The 11,991-nt window shown below is 41.8% G+C and overlaps 3 protein-coding genes across 13 annotated transcripts in view; 2 read left to right on the top strand and 1 right to left on the bottom strand.

Annotated features, from left to right (window-relative positions):
- Positions 1 to 4,193, bottom strand: part of csde1 (cold shock domain containing E1, RNA-binding) — a 15,074-nt gene extending 10,881 nt beyond the window's left edge. For 6 of the 10 annotated variants that reach the window (XM_035657100.1, XM_035657102.1, XM_035657105.1 and 3 more), the window contains exons 1-2: positions 4,045 to 4,192; positions 797 to 1,490 (exon numbers count right to left, since the gene is read on the bottom strand). The gene's annotated coding sequence lies outside the window, so the exon portion shown is untranslated. Of the gene's footprint in view, positions 1 to 796; positions 1,491 to 4,044 lie in introns of all 10 variants that reach the window. The other 4 variants (XM_035657101.1, XM_035657103.1, XM_035657108.1 and 1 more) reach the window with 1 other exon arrangement.
- A 1,078-nt stretch (positions 4,194 to 5,271) lies between these two features.
- Positions 5,272 to 8,080, top strand: sike1 (suppressor of IKBKE 1). Its single transcript, XM_035657110.1, has 5 exons — positions 5,272 to 5,740; positions 5,930 to 6,035; positions 6,119 to 6,261; positions 6,383 to 6,496; positions 6,966 to 8,080. Exons 1-5 carry the CDS (start codon positions 5,582 to 5,584, stop codon positions 7,092 to 7,094), a joined length of 651 nt encoding a protein of 216 aa, XP_035513003.1. The 5' UTR covers positions 5,272 to 5,581; the 3' UTR covers positions 7,095 to 8,080.
- A 316-nt stretch (positions 8,081 to 8,396) lies between these two features.
- Positions 8,397 to 10,677, top strand: micos10 (mitochondrial contact site and cristae organizing system subunit 10). 2 transcript variants are annotated; one of them, XM_035656754.1, is made up of 4 exons: positions 8,397 to 8,548; positions 9,837 to 9,884; positions 10,250 to 10,356; positions 10,467 to 10,677. In XM_035656754.1, exons 1-4 carry the CDS (start codon positions 8,476 to 8,478, stop codon positions 10,470 to 10,472), a joined length of 234 nt encoding a protein of 77 aa, XP_035512647.1. In that variant the 5' UTR covers positions 8,397 to 8,475; the 3' UTR covers positions 10,473 to 10,677. The 2 variants fall into 2 exon arrangements, with proteins under 2 accessions (XP_035512647.1, XP_035512645.1); XM_035656752.1 differs by having other exon boundaries at positions 8,402 to 8,548; positions 10,464 to 10,677.
- The last annotated feature ends 1,314 nt before the right edge of the window (positions 10,678 to 11,991 follow it).

The raw sequence follows: 11,991 nt of genomic DNA, 5'->3' as shown, positions 1-11,991 counted from the left end.
TTATAATGAGGTACTGTAGTGCTGCAGATAGCCTGGTCTACAAATCTTGTTCTCCAAATTTAAGTCAATTTGTAATGAAAAAAGAAAATGTAATTCCCACATAAGCATGAACCGCAATATGATGTTTTTACCATATCGTGCAGCCCTAGAGGTCACTGACAATAAAACCTTCAGTTCTGTCACATATCACACTCATTCCATATGAGGAATGTTAATCATGTGCCAAGAGCTAATATGTTGTCCTTTCTTTGAAGATGTGCCAATCAGTGAAATCAGCGGCTGCAAAATAGTCACTGAAGATGCTGCAATTTAAAAATTGAGAACCCCAAACTAATTGATGAGCGCACAAATCCAGAGTTTCAATAAAACCAATTTAAAAAAAAAAAAAAAAAAGCATAGGTACTGGTCAAAGTTGGATGTGCTAAAGCAAACAGGAACAATATCATTGTTGTTTGTGTTCAGTGAGAAAACTACCTCTGCATTGCTGCCCAAAAATCAGCACAGCTGGCCAAACTGAATCAGAATTGAGAGTGTTACACAATCTGTGTTTGTACATCTGTATATTAGGGTAATGTGTACAAACAGGGAATTTACCAATTACAGTTTCTGACCCAACTTGCAGTATCAAATTCTTTGTGAGTTTTTAAACCACTTACAGGGAAAAGTTTTCAGCATATTGGGGGGGCAGGGGGGGGGGATCATTCAAAACATGACTAATTAAATCATAAGTGACTAAACAGTTAAAAAGTACAGTTATCAGGTCTCGTGTTATGAAGGGACTACAACTGACACCCACCTTTATTTGTCGTCTTGAATCTTGTAATTCTTAGGATCTCAGTGACTATGCAGTTCCTGCAGATCTCTTCACGCACACAGTTGAACACACACGCGCACACACACACACACACACTTGTTACAGGTTTCTGGCACAAGTTCTAGATGGTTGCATAAAGCAAAAAGGGGGAGAAATCTAGCTCAAAAAAGAAAAAGGCAAACGCAGGTGCAATAACACTGCTTAGAAAACAATTATAATGAAAACAGTGTGAGAGTAGAGGGAGGGAAGATGGGAGGAACTATGGGGAAGAGAAAAAAAAAAACTAGCAGATAGCAGCCCACTCCACACCCCGGTGAGTCGGTGGTGTGGTGAGGATGAGGAGGGCTAGGAGCAGCGTTGGGACGTGTGCTTTGTCAAAGCTGTTGAGTAGGCACAAACTTCTGGTTTCAGATCAGTTATTGTCTTCTCAGAATATGCTTGGGCATAGGATTGCTTCTCTTCTGTGTTTCAATTGGGCTGATGTGTGTCTTCTTTGGTCGTTTCAGGATTTGGTTACTTCTTGTGTTTTAAACCGTTGAAGTGATCCTTTTTTTCCGTGTGTCTTCGGTGTTGCAACTTTGCTTGTCTTGGGAGGTTGATCTTCGGTTTCTTTGTTATGATCTGAACTTGAAGCAGTTGCGGATGGTACAAAAATTCAGTTCCGTTTCACTTCATACTGTTGGGGGAGAAAAAGCAGATTTAGTTAGCTCAGCAGAATTGATGACTTTGACTTCACCCTATGTTGATTAAAAAAAAAAACTTCACAGATCAAATGTTTACTGTTGGCACAAAAAAGACAAAGGGGCTCCAAGAGCCTGCAGTGAGGCAGTGAAATGTAATTACAGTCAAATGATAAGAATTTCACTTTTTTCTGTCACGTGAACAACAGTAACAAGCCTGAAGACCAGTGGCCTGAAGTTTGTTTTGAGAACACTAGAGTCTTTGCCCCCAGACTCACAAGTATAAAAATAGGTTTTCCTCAGATGCCTCTGGATACAGCCCACAATGACAGGCAGCTGACTAGCAGGCAGGAGCTGTAGATCAACTAGTCCCGGAGCAAACCTTCAGTTCGGGCCGTGATATTCAGTTTTTGTGTGTGTTGTACCACGTGAGTGAATTTTGCTAAATGTAGTTAAACTTAGAAAGTGATCCCCCTTCAGTAGGTAAAAGCACAGTGTTGTTGACCTAAATACACTGCTTTCAAAACAAGCTGGGTGAGCCAGCCCAGGACACATGATATCCATTTTGCTGTGACTGTGTTGCAATGACTCCCATCCCACATACTTCCTGGAAAGTTAAAATATAACATTGTGGAAATGCTCAATGGATTCCTAGCAGTAGAGAGGGTTGCCTGCTTGCTATTCAGACCCAAATGCCATAATCTACATTAACAAACAAGCTTTGTGTGTGTGTTTTAGTTTCATTTGCAGAGCTCGGGTGAATTCTTGTCCCACAAGAACTAAAGCTGCACAGTCCAATGACAGTAGAAAGCAAGTCATTTATCACAGGGTGGGTTGGTTAAGTGGGTTAAAGGTTATAAGCAATGACAACAGACGACTCCAGTGAAAACAAGCTCGGAGGAGATTGGCTTTTCTGCTCCCCCTTCCTCAGCTTTGGTGACGCAGAAAGAGAAAACAGTCCACCCACTGAAGCACCAGCACCGATTGGACGTTTCAGCACTCTCTCATGAGTAGTAGTCTACGGTTTTATCTCGGTAATCATTAAACAACAAAGACTAAGAGCCAGCCACACACACACTATCCGAGATACGACAGAACGGCTAATCGATAAGGTCTCGCAGGCTTTAACACGACGGTGCCACCCTGATCTGGGCCCGAACAACAACCACCCTGGCAGGACCAACCATGTGACTTCCCAGCAATCCGCCATCCTCTGCTGGAGCTGCTAACATGGCCTGATCCAACACGTTGCGGCATGCAAAAACGTCACATCTAGGCTAGCCAGCTAATTCCCAACACATGTAAAACTCTAAAATGAGTGTTAACTACCGAGGACGGGTTGCCTTTCGCCCCTTTTCACTGCCCGTTAGTCTAAAGTACGCACACATTAACAGTTGAGTATATATCCCATCATCTTAATGACCTTGTGTGGACCCACGGAACCAGACGGATTAGCATGTCGCTAATGCTAAAGTCGTAAACAGCCAATACCCCCGGGCGTTTCCGACTCTTAAAATGGAAATTAATTCACTGCGACAGTGTCATTACGACACGAGTTAGCTCAAATAGTTAGCACCCCAGACGTTTCTGAGTTATTTGGTAGTTATCGCAGGTACGTGGCGCGCAGTCTCTGCTCAGAAAGTTGTCGGAGAGTAAGCGCTCAATCGTGTCATTGTTGTACACCGAGACAGGCACACCAAGACCCGTCCAGAAAAAAAAAAAAAACACTTACTTAAACGTTTCTAAAATGGAGTTACACACTTTGTGGACAGTTATTCGAGGATTGTTACAAAGCGGAGGGTCCACGGGCTATTCGCACTCACGTGATGACCGAGTAATGACTTTATTTCAGTAAAAATCACCGTGTAGAGCTGTTCGATGGCATGGCGCACTTCGCTCAGACAGAAAGGTTTATTGGCAGAAATGTAACTGAACAGACAAAAGCAGAGTTTGGGACGGTGTCTGCGGACGTTGAGACTAAACCTTAACCGTTAGTTATTAAACTGGATATTTACACCTACAGCTAATCAGTCCCAATAAACCCCCGGTAACAGAGTTTATTCTCATAGGTTAGATAATAAAAGAAAGATAACGTTATCTGAGCTAACGGCACGAGGACGGGACAACAAAGAAACTACGACCAGCGGTCGGAAGCTCGTGCTCAACCCCAACACGTCCGTCACTAACGTTTCACACTACAATGTCACACAAGTGCGGTCTCTTGTGCACACTGGGGCGCGTTTTTTAGACACACAAGCCTGTTTAATTGAGGCTTTAACGATGTACAGAGGCCGTTCAAAATGCTAGGCGGCTAACAGCGGCTACAGTTCGCTAGCACGCCGCTGAGCCGCCTGGTGCTCGTGTGGTGATTTATGGTGAGGAAAAACACGGCTGCCCCCACCCAGGCCCGAGCTCTGCGTATGACTAAGCACAGCGGAGCCTGGTCAATTGTAAAGGCTCGTTGGATAAGTAACCGAAAATGCCTCACTTCGGCATTTCAAACAAATGTTAAAATTGTTATATTAAACCGTAAAATGAATAAAAACTCACCCCAACAGCTTTCAGCACTGTCACCAGCGCCGCTTGAAGCAGCACGGCACATTACGTAGTGATTAGGGAGGCGGCTACCGCGATATTTGACAGCGTTAGGACGACCAAAGAGCCTACACGGGAAGAGGGGCCATTGCTGCGCAGCTGCTGTTGACTAGCGCCCATTGTGGTCTCGCAGGGATTCATGGGAGACTGGACATACAGTAGAGTGATACATGTAATATTTTCTATAACTTGCTACCTGGGCTCGGTAGCCGTGTTAATGGGAGTATAGTAATTAGTATGTCATTCACTAGCTCAAGACATCTGAACTCAAAGCGTGTGCCGTGTTGAACCGGTTGACAGCGACTGTTCTCCTCTTGCGGTAGAGTTTCTGAGGCCACACGTTGCAACTTGGGGATGTATTCAAGAATGAAGCTGGCTGTGGGGGAAATGTCATTTAAGGCCGCAATGCTTCACTCCTCACTCATATTATTCATTGTACGTGTGGAGACTTGAAATGTTGATGACAGTCGCACTCAAATTTGCTCAAACGTGTGCATCAATTTATCACAAAATGAGCTGAACTTTATGAATATATATCATTTGAAATCCCACAGTTACCTGATTTTCAACCACAGAAGGACTATACAAATAAACAATACAGTCTATATGAGTTAATTTACCATATTCTTGTGTGTGCTGCTGTGAGTTGGGAGGTAAATCATCAACATGGCCACATTGTAGGCTGGATGAAACAAGAAAAATGACACACCAACTCTTATTTAACGTGGTGAATCTTCACGTCTATGTCTGAAATAACGGAACTGACTTGAATCTCAAACAACATTAAAAACTTGTGAAGTTGTTGTTTTTTTTAAAACAGCCTCTGTTCTGTTCTGTGTGGTATAGAAGACGTGTTGGTGATGCAACAGTCAAAAACCACGATTAGCTCTTTCCTGATGGAAACAAAGGTGTCAAGTTAATTGGTCTCAATTAGAAAACAAAGTGCTCACCCTTTCCTTCATTCCCTTTCCTTTTATTGCTCTCCAGCTTGGACTCTTAACAAACCACAGTGTCCATCCTGTACATCTGTTTTGTTTTGCTTTGTTTTTAGAATCACAGCCTCTGATTCGGTACAGCTGTTCAATCAGTCTCACAGTTGCTACTGTCAAACTTCCATCAGCTCCAAACCCTCCGGTAGGTGGCGGTATTTACCTCTTGTTTGGTTTGCGACTGATCAAGGAAGAAGAAGTGACGTTATCGTTTAGTCTCAGACGGAAACGACAGACTTGACAACAGACACCGACTGACATTTTATTTGTATGCGCTCTACTTATTCCGGTTACCGACACATATCTCCAAAGGTCTGCAACAGTTTGCACACGTTGCTATAAAGGCATTGCAGCTGCCTCGGCTAACTAACTTAAGGCTACACAGCCAACGCAGGCTAACACTGCGAGGTAGTTACACCTGGGGGTAGTTAGCTGCTAGCTGGTAGCCGGCTGTGTGGAGCAGCTTGTTTACGTTACACACGGGAGTTGTCCGTTCCCGGGAAATGGCCTGCACTTTAGAAAAAGTGTTGGGCGATGCCCGGACCCTTCTGGAGAGACTGAAAGAGCACGACACTGCCGCCGAGGGCCTGATAGAGCAGTCCGGGGCCCTCAGCCAGAGGGTGCACAGCATGAGAGAGGTGGGGAATGCCCTCCCAGACAAGGTGAGGACGAGCATCAACACGCTCACAGAGAGGTTTCATTCAAATATGTGACTGTGGGTTATGTGAAGCTGCACTGCTGCACTGCTGCACTGCTCCCTACACACACACACACACACACACACACACACACACACACACAGTCGTTGATAGAGGCTTCATCTTCTCTCTCTCTCTCTCTTCTCCTCCCAGCACATAGAAGACACTTCAGAGATCCAGGAGCTGACCAAATACAAGCCCCATGTCCTTCTGACTCAGGAAAACACTCAAATCAAGGAACTACAGCAGGAGAATAAAGGTTTAAAAGAAGCCACTCTCTTCTGTCGGTTGTACGTCAGGTGTTTTATGTCTTTGCTAACCCTCTCGTGACTCTCTCTGCAGAACTATGGTTGTCTCTCGAAGAACACCAGTACGCGCTCGAGTTGATCATGGGTCGATACCGCAAGCAGATGCTCCAGCTGATGATGGCCAAGAAGGAGCTGGACACCAAACCGGTGCTCAGCCTCCACGAGGACCACGCAAAAGTATGCCGACCGGCTTCACGTTTTACATTCCTCGGCCCTTCGTTAGGTTAGGATTTCAAATCAGTGGTTGCACAGCTGTATTGATTTTCTGACTCTTTTATTTATTTTTTTTTCCCCCCAGGAAGTGCAGAGCCAGGTGGAGAGGATATGTGAGATGGGACAGGTCATGAGGAGAGCAGTGCAGGTGGACGATCAGCACTACTGCTCTATTCGAGAGAGGCTCGCTCAACTAGAGGTGAGCACAGCAGAATAAAGAGCACCTGCAGATGTTTTATTTCTGAGAGGCTATTTCTGAAAATATCACACTGATACTGTCTCTGCATCTCTATGTGGTATCTTTCCTAGATAAGGTGAAGAGATACATTGAACATGCTCACAAACCGACATTATACATACAGACATACATGTGTCAGCTACACAAATATACTGTAATTGAATACCGTGTACATACAATACATCAAGTTGCTACATTTCTGTCAATTTGATTAAAGGGTTGAATCAAAAAAGACATGCATCTTGATGTCAACTTTAACACGAGTGACTCCTGACTTCACTCGGATTTGAACCTTTTGACTAGAACATACTTTGTACCTTCCCCCAAGCCCAAAGATTGAAAAGTATTGTATTTAAAAAGTGCTCTACCACTAGAAGTAATGATAGATGCTATGTATTTTGAATGAACTGACAATTTTTTTATTTATCAGATTGAGAACAAGGAGCTGCGAGATCTCCTGGTCATCAGCAAGGGCTCCGTGAAGATGGCGAGAGAAGAAACCAACCACCCGGCAGCAGCAGCACAGGAACAGTCCCCTCAGCCAGGGTCCAATGAGTGATCAGAACAGCGTCAGAGTGAACTGTGGTTGTGGCTAGAAGACCTTCAGGACCAGGGGACGGGGTTTATGATCTCTTCCCCTGTGTTCACCACATTATTTTTTTTACATAAGATGAAATGCAGTCAAACCACAGCATATTTTTTGTAGTGAAGGCCACTTAAACACAGCATTCTAGTATGCCTTTAACTGTGGGTATATCTGGATGATAGCTATCGTTTTAATATGCACAGTATGTGTATTATCACTGAAGTTGTGTTGGAATGTACTCCACGTAAAGCGTGACTTTTAATGAGATGTCTTGGTTGTCACTGACAAGAATTCAGTAGGAGCTAAGACGCATACATATACTGGAGGAAAGGCAGTAAAAGCAAAGGGGGGGTTATTTTGTTTTTGGCCAAAGATACATTCAAGGACACAGTTTCTACCTCTTTGGTGCCCCTTTGCTGTTCACACGCGCTCACGATGCGTAAGATGCTCATAACCACCCCTGCTATGAGTTCACTTGAAGTCCATTAAGATGCCAACTCGTATTCTACACCATTTTTTAGAGGCTGTGCTTGATAATCACTGCCAACACGATGACTTTTGGCTGTTTCACACAGTTTGCCTACTGAGGAGTGACAGTGGATCGTTCATATGTGATTCATTTTATGAATTTGATACGTTTGTCTGTTTGTAGAATTCATATATAACATGATTTCCATGTTTAGTACTTTAGTTTTCTAGTTTTCAGATTTGGATGCAGAGTAATCAACTGTCCCAGCTCGTGGCACATCTTTATTTAATGGTAACAATTTAAAAATATGCCAACTTTTTGTGTGAGTATCAAATGTTTGCTCACTGTATGTTGTCAGAAATTGTATATTGTCATCTCAGGAAATAAGTGTTAATAAGGTGAACATGCTGTAATGACTTCATGACAGTATACTGATTTGTGTCAAATGAAATTTCATTCAGAAACTTTAAAATAAATTTGCAAAAAAATGCTTTAAAGTGAATGTTTTTCTGCCATAACGCAAATATACTGTACTCTACTGTCTGTAGAGGTGAGTTACGTTTGGCCTGTACTATTTTTCACCACACGATGGCGACATTCAGCCGTTTTGGGTATAACGCCTCGCGAGGTTTACAAGAATGGCGTAATGCTACGTTCAATTAAATTAAATTAAACGAGCTTTCATATACAGCACATGTATTTTTTACACATAGGCCGTATGGACAACATCGAGCGGACAAAGTCATATTTAGAATAAGATTGGCGGCCTAAAAACACCCGGCACTTGGCATCGTTCAGCGTTCAAATCGTAATTATTGAACAATCCGGACAGCACTTGAAGGCATCACCACCGCTGTGTTTGACACTTCTAGCCGACACGAGCTAATGTTCAGCATGTCTGAGAAGGAGCTGGGGAAAAAGTGGGACCGATGCTTGGCAGACAGTGCCATTAAACTCGGTAAATATCCCAAAGTCTTCTGCGTATAACGGCATTGTAATGTCTCCAAAACAGACAAAATAAGCAGCAGGTTTTACTGTAGTGTACAGCTGTCATTGACTGGGCGAGAGGCTAACTAGCTAGCCATAAAGGGCTTGTAAAGGGCAACTGCATGAGAGTCAGATATCTATGACTTATTTAATCTGATAGGTAAATTCTTTAATTATTATTTTTTATTAAGGTAACCCTCAGTACTTTCGCCCTAACGTTACTCATAAATATTGGCGTTTCCTTCAGGTTCTTTCCAACAACAAAATCTATGTGAAACCACTATTGAGAAAATGTAAATTTGATGCTTTTTTCTTTATCGATACATACAACTTTGCTAAGATATTAATTAAGACGTTTAACGATATATAATTGCCTACTCCTGAATTCGGCATCCATATAAAACACCAACAAACATTTATTTACCATACCACAATACCATGAAAACTTTCCATTGTCAACTCCACCTTTTCCAGAACCAACGTAGCTAGCTAGCGTTAGAAATGGCGGTAGGCAGCAGTGTAAAGTTGATTTTATCTATTGAAATAAGGTATTGCTTAATCTATCACTATAGACCAGTAGATCCCGTATTATCGTTAAAAGGTATTCAGTCATGTACATACTGCTTATAAGCAGAGCAACATAAAACTGTCGAATATTTGAATGGAGTTTGGTGCAATGTCATAGACAGCTACTAAACGAGGCTATGTATAAAGACTGCAGGTGTTCTTTATAAAATGAGAGGAATTTACAGCACATTATTAACCAGTTTCAGAGAACAATATGGGGGCAATACTGTAATCCCCACACTACATGACATGCCTACACTGCATTACAAAGCAATAAAGCGTGTGCTAAGGTTATATGAAAAATATATAATATAAATGTACGCAAGTCAGAGACAGAATGAGACTACATATGCATATAACAACTATATAAGCATGAAGCAATAAACCTTTTTCACAGCATGACATGGAATAGTAGGGTAAACAAAGTGTTGCCAATCATACTAATGAAGGTTCAGGTCAAACAGAGTCATTGTGCTGCGACTGTGCATGTTGGCTCACTGGAAAAGCTCTGCTACACTAAATGAAACAGAACCTCAATTAGTATCATGGATAACACCTGTGTTTACCCTACTATTTCATGTCAAAATGGCTGCTGTGAAAAAGGTCTGTAACTGTATTAATTACAGCCAGTTAAAGGTACATCGTCATCCATGTCATACTGCAGCTGTGTTTATCCCTCCCTCTTTTTCCAGGTACTGGGCTGGGGCTAGGAATCGTGTTTTCTGTTCTGTTCTTCAAACGTAAGTAGTTTCAATGGATTGTTGCTGTAGTGCGTCTTGAACCTTTAATTTAGCTCAGAGGTCCTTGACAAGAGGAGCAGGGCTCGGAGTGATGCTCTGTAGCTGCTGCAGCACAGACAGTACAAGTAGCTAAACACTTTTTTACTTATGCGCTGTGACAGTCTAGTTAGTATTTTTTGTTAAACAATAGTCCTATCTGTCTGTTCTAATTATTAAAATTAAAATTTCTCATTATTAAAATGAATAGTAAAGTTAAAAAAATTAAAATAAAACAAACAAAGGCTGTGAAAAGGATTTCACATGCCATCTTTGGTACACTATGAAGTGAGTCTGAGTAAGAGATAAAGTACCTGTTTCATCTGTAGGGCACACATGGCCGATTTCATTTGGCTCCGGAGTGGGACTTGGCATGGCGTACGCCAACTGTCAGAATGACCTGAGGTCTCATTATTTGCAGCACAGAAGCGAAAAGGTAACACATACTTACTTGCAGAAAAATCTCTGCCTCAGAATGACAACCCTGTGTCAATGTTGATTTAAATCAAGACTTGTGTAACTGATTTCAGTTTTTTTCTTTAGCAGGAGTAATAGCTGCAAGACACCGAGGGACTGTCGTTTTGTTTTTGTTGTTCTTTTTGCTATGTTTTGTCTGTGGGAGTCACCATTTGCACTGTTCTACAGTTAGATCCTTATCTCCCTGTTGAACTATCCATCCCTAGAATGACTGTATAATTTGTATGTGCCTAATCAGGACAGTCTGTGTTTATTTAATAAAATAATCATTAAAAAAAAATTATGCCCTGGTGATTCATTCTTCTTCAGATGCTTTATGATGGCTGAAAACCATTTACTACCATACTGAAAAGTAGTACAAAAATAACCTCAGTAATGTATTGAATTATAACAGCTAGATTATGCTTCATACACTCCAAACAGTAATTGTGGTGCTTGAGGGAGTAATAGGAGTCAAGTGTTAATGCAGATTTGAAAAGGTGGGGTTTTCAGTTTATTTCTGAATGCGAGTGGGAATGATTTTCTGAAATGTGTTAGGAAAGAGGGGGCCGCAATGCAGACGCTATCCCATTAGGTGGTGGGCTTGGTGTGGGGGAGAGGGGGTCAGAAGGTTGGCAGCAGCTGGTCTGGCAGATGATGGGTGTAGTGATGGAGATTAGTCTGTTCTGAGGGGGCATGGAAATTAGGAGCGTTGCATATATGTTTAGTATTTGGTGAGGCTATTGAAAAGCTGGAGTGCACAGGACTTTACCCCATGAATGCTTTTGTTTTATGTTATTTAGCCCTCAATTGATTCTGTTGGGAAGTAAATAATTGTCTCACTCAATCTCACTGTCAGGATTGAGAATAATGTAGGATCCAGGTGTATTGTTTTCTGATAGCTCTTAGAACAGGCAATGTAAATTTGTTGTCACTGAAAAATATTTCATGAACTTAGACCCAAGTCTGTTATTGAGGATTGGCACCTTAATGTGACTTTTGTATCCGTGGGTTTTAATGACATTTTTCATGTTTTATTGTTTTAAAAAATACTGAGTGACAGTGAAAGCAATTTGGCTTTTTAATACTGACAACAGAAGAAAGACTAATGGAAAAATGAAGATAAAGCTTCACAAAGGTATGTAAATTAAAAACATTTATATGCAAAATAACTCATTGCATAAGTGTTCACACCCTTTTCTCTGATATGCCTAATTCATCGTGACTAGAGCAGCCAATTGGGTCAGCAGTCACACAAACTGTGTGAAAATAACACCTTTATATGGTGCGGCCTGTAGTTGTCAAAAATTACACCATTAAGGCGAAAAAGGGTTGAACAAATTCCAAACAAGTCAGAGACAAGGTTATTGAATCAGGAAGGATACAGGAACATTTCTAAGGCATGGACTTCAGAGTAAAAAAGCTTCTTTATATTAAGTGTGATTCAGTCTTGAAAATCATTAAAACATTAAAAAGTCATAGATGGTGTCCTCTTTTTAGGGATATAAAATGGACATTGATGGTCTCGATGAAGGATCGTCCAGAGGCTTGCTAAAGCTGTATTTCGTCCACCCTTAAACAATGCAGGGGAGACATGATTGCAGTGGGCTCAGAA

This window comes from Morone saxatilis, unplaced genomic scaffold, assembly GCF_004916995.1.
Source record: "Morone saxatilis isolate NCDOM2014 unplaced genomic scaffold, NCSU_SB_2.0 Contig15, whole genome shotgun sequence".
NCBI lineage: Eukaryota > Metazoa > Chordata > Actinopteri > Moronidae > Morone > Morone saxatilis.
This window is presented reverse-complemented; position numbering and strand designations above follow the sequence as displayed.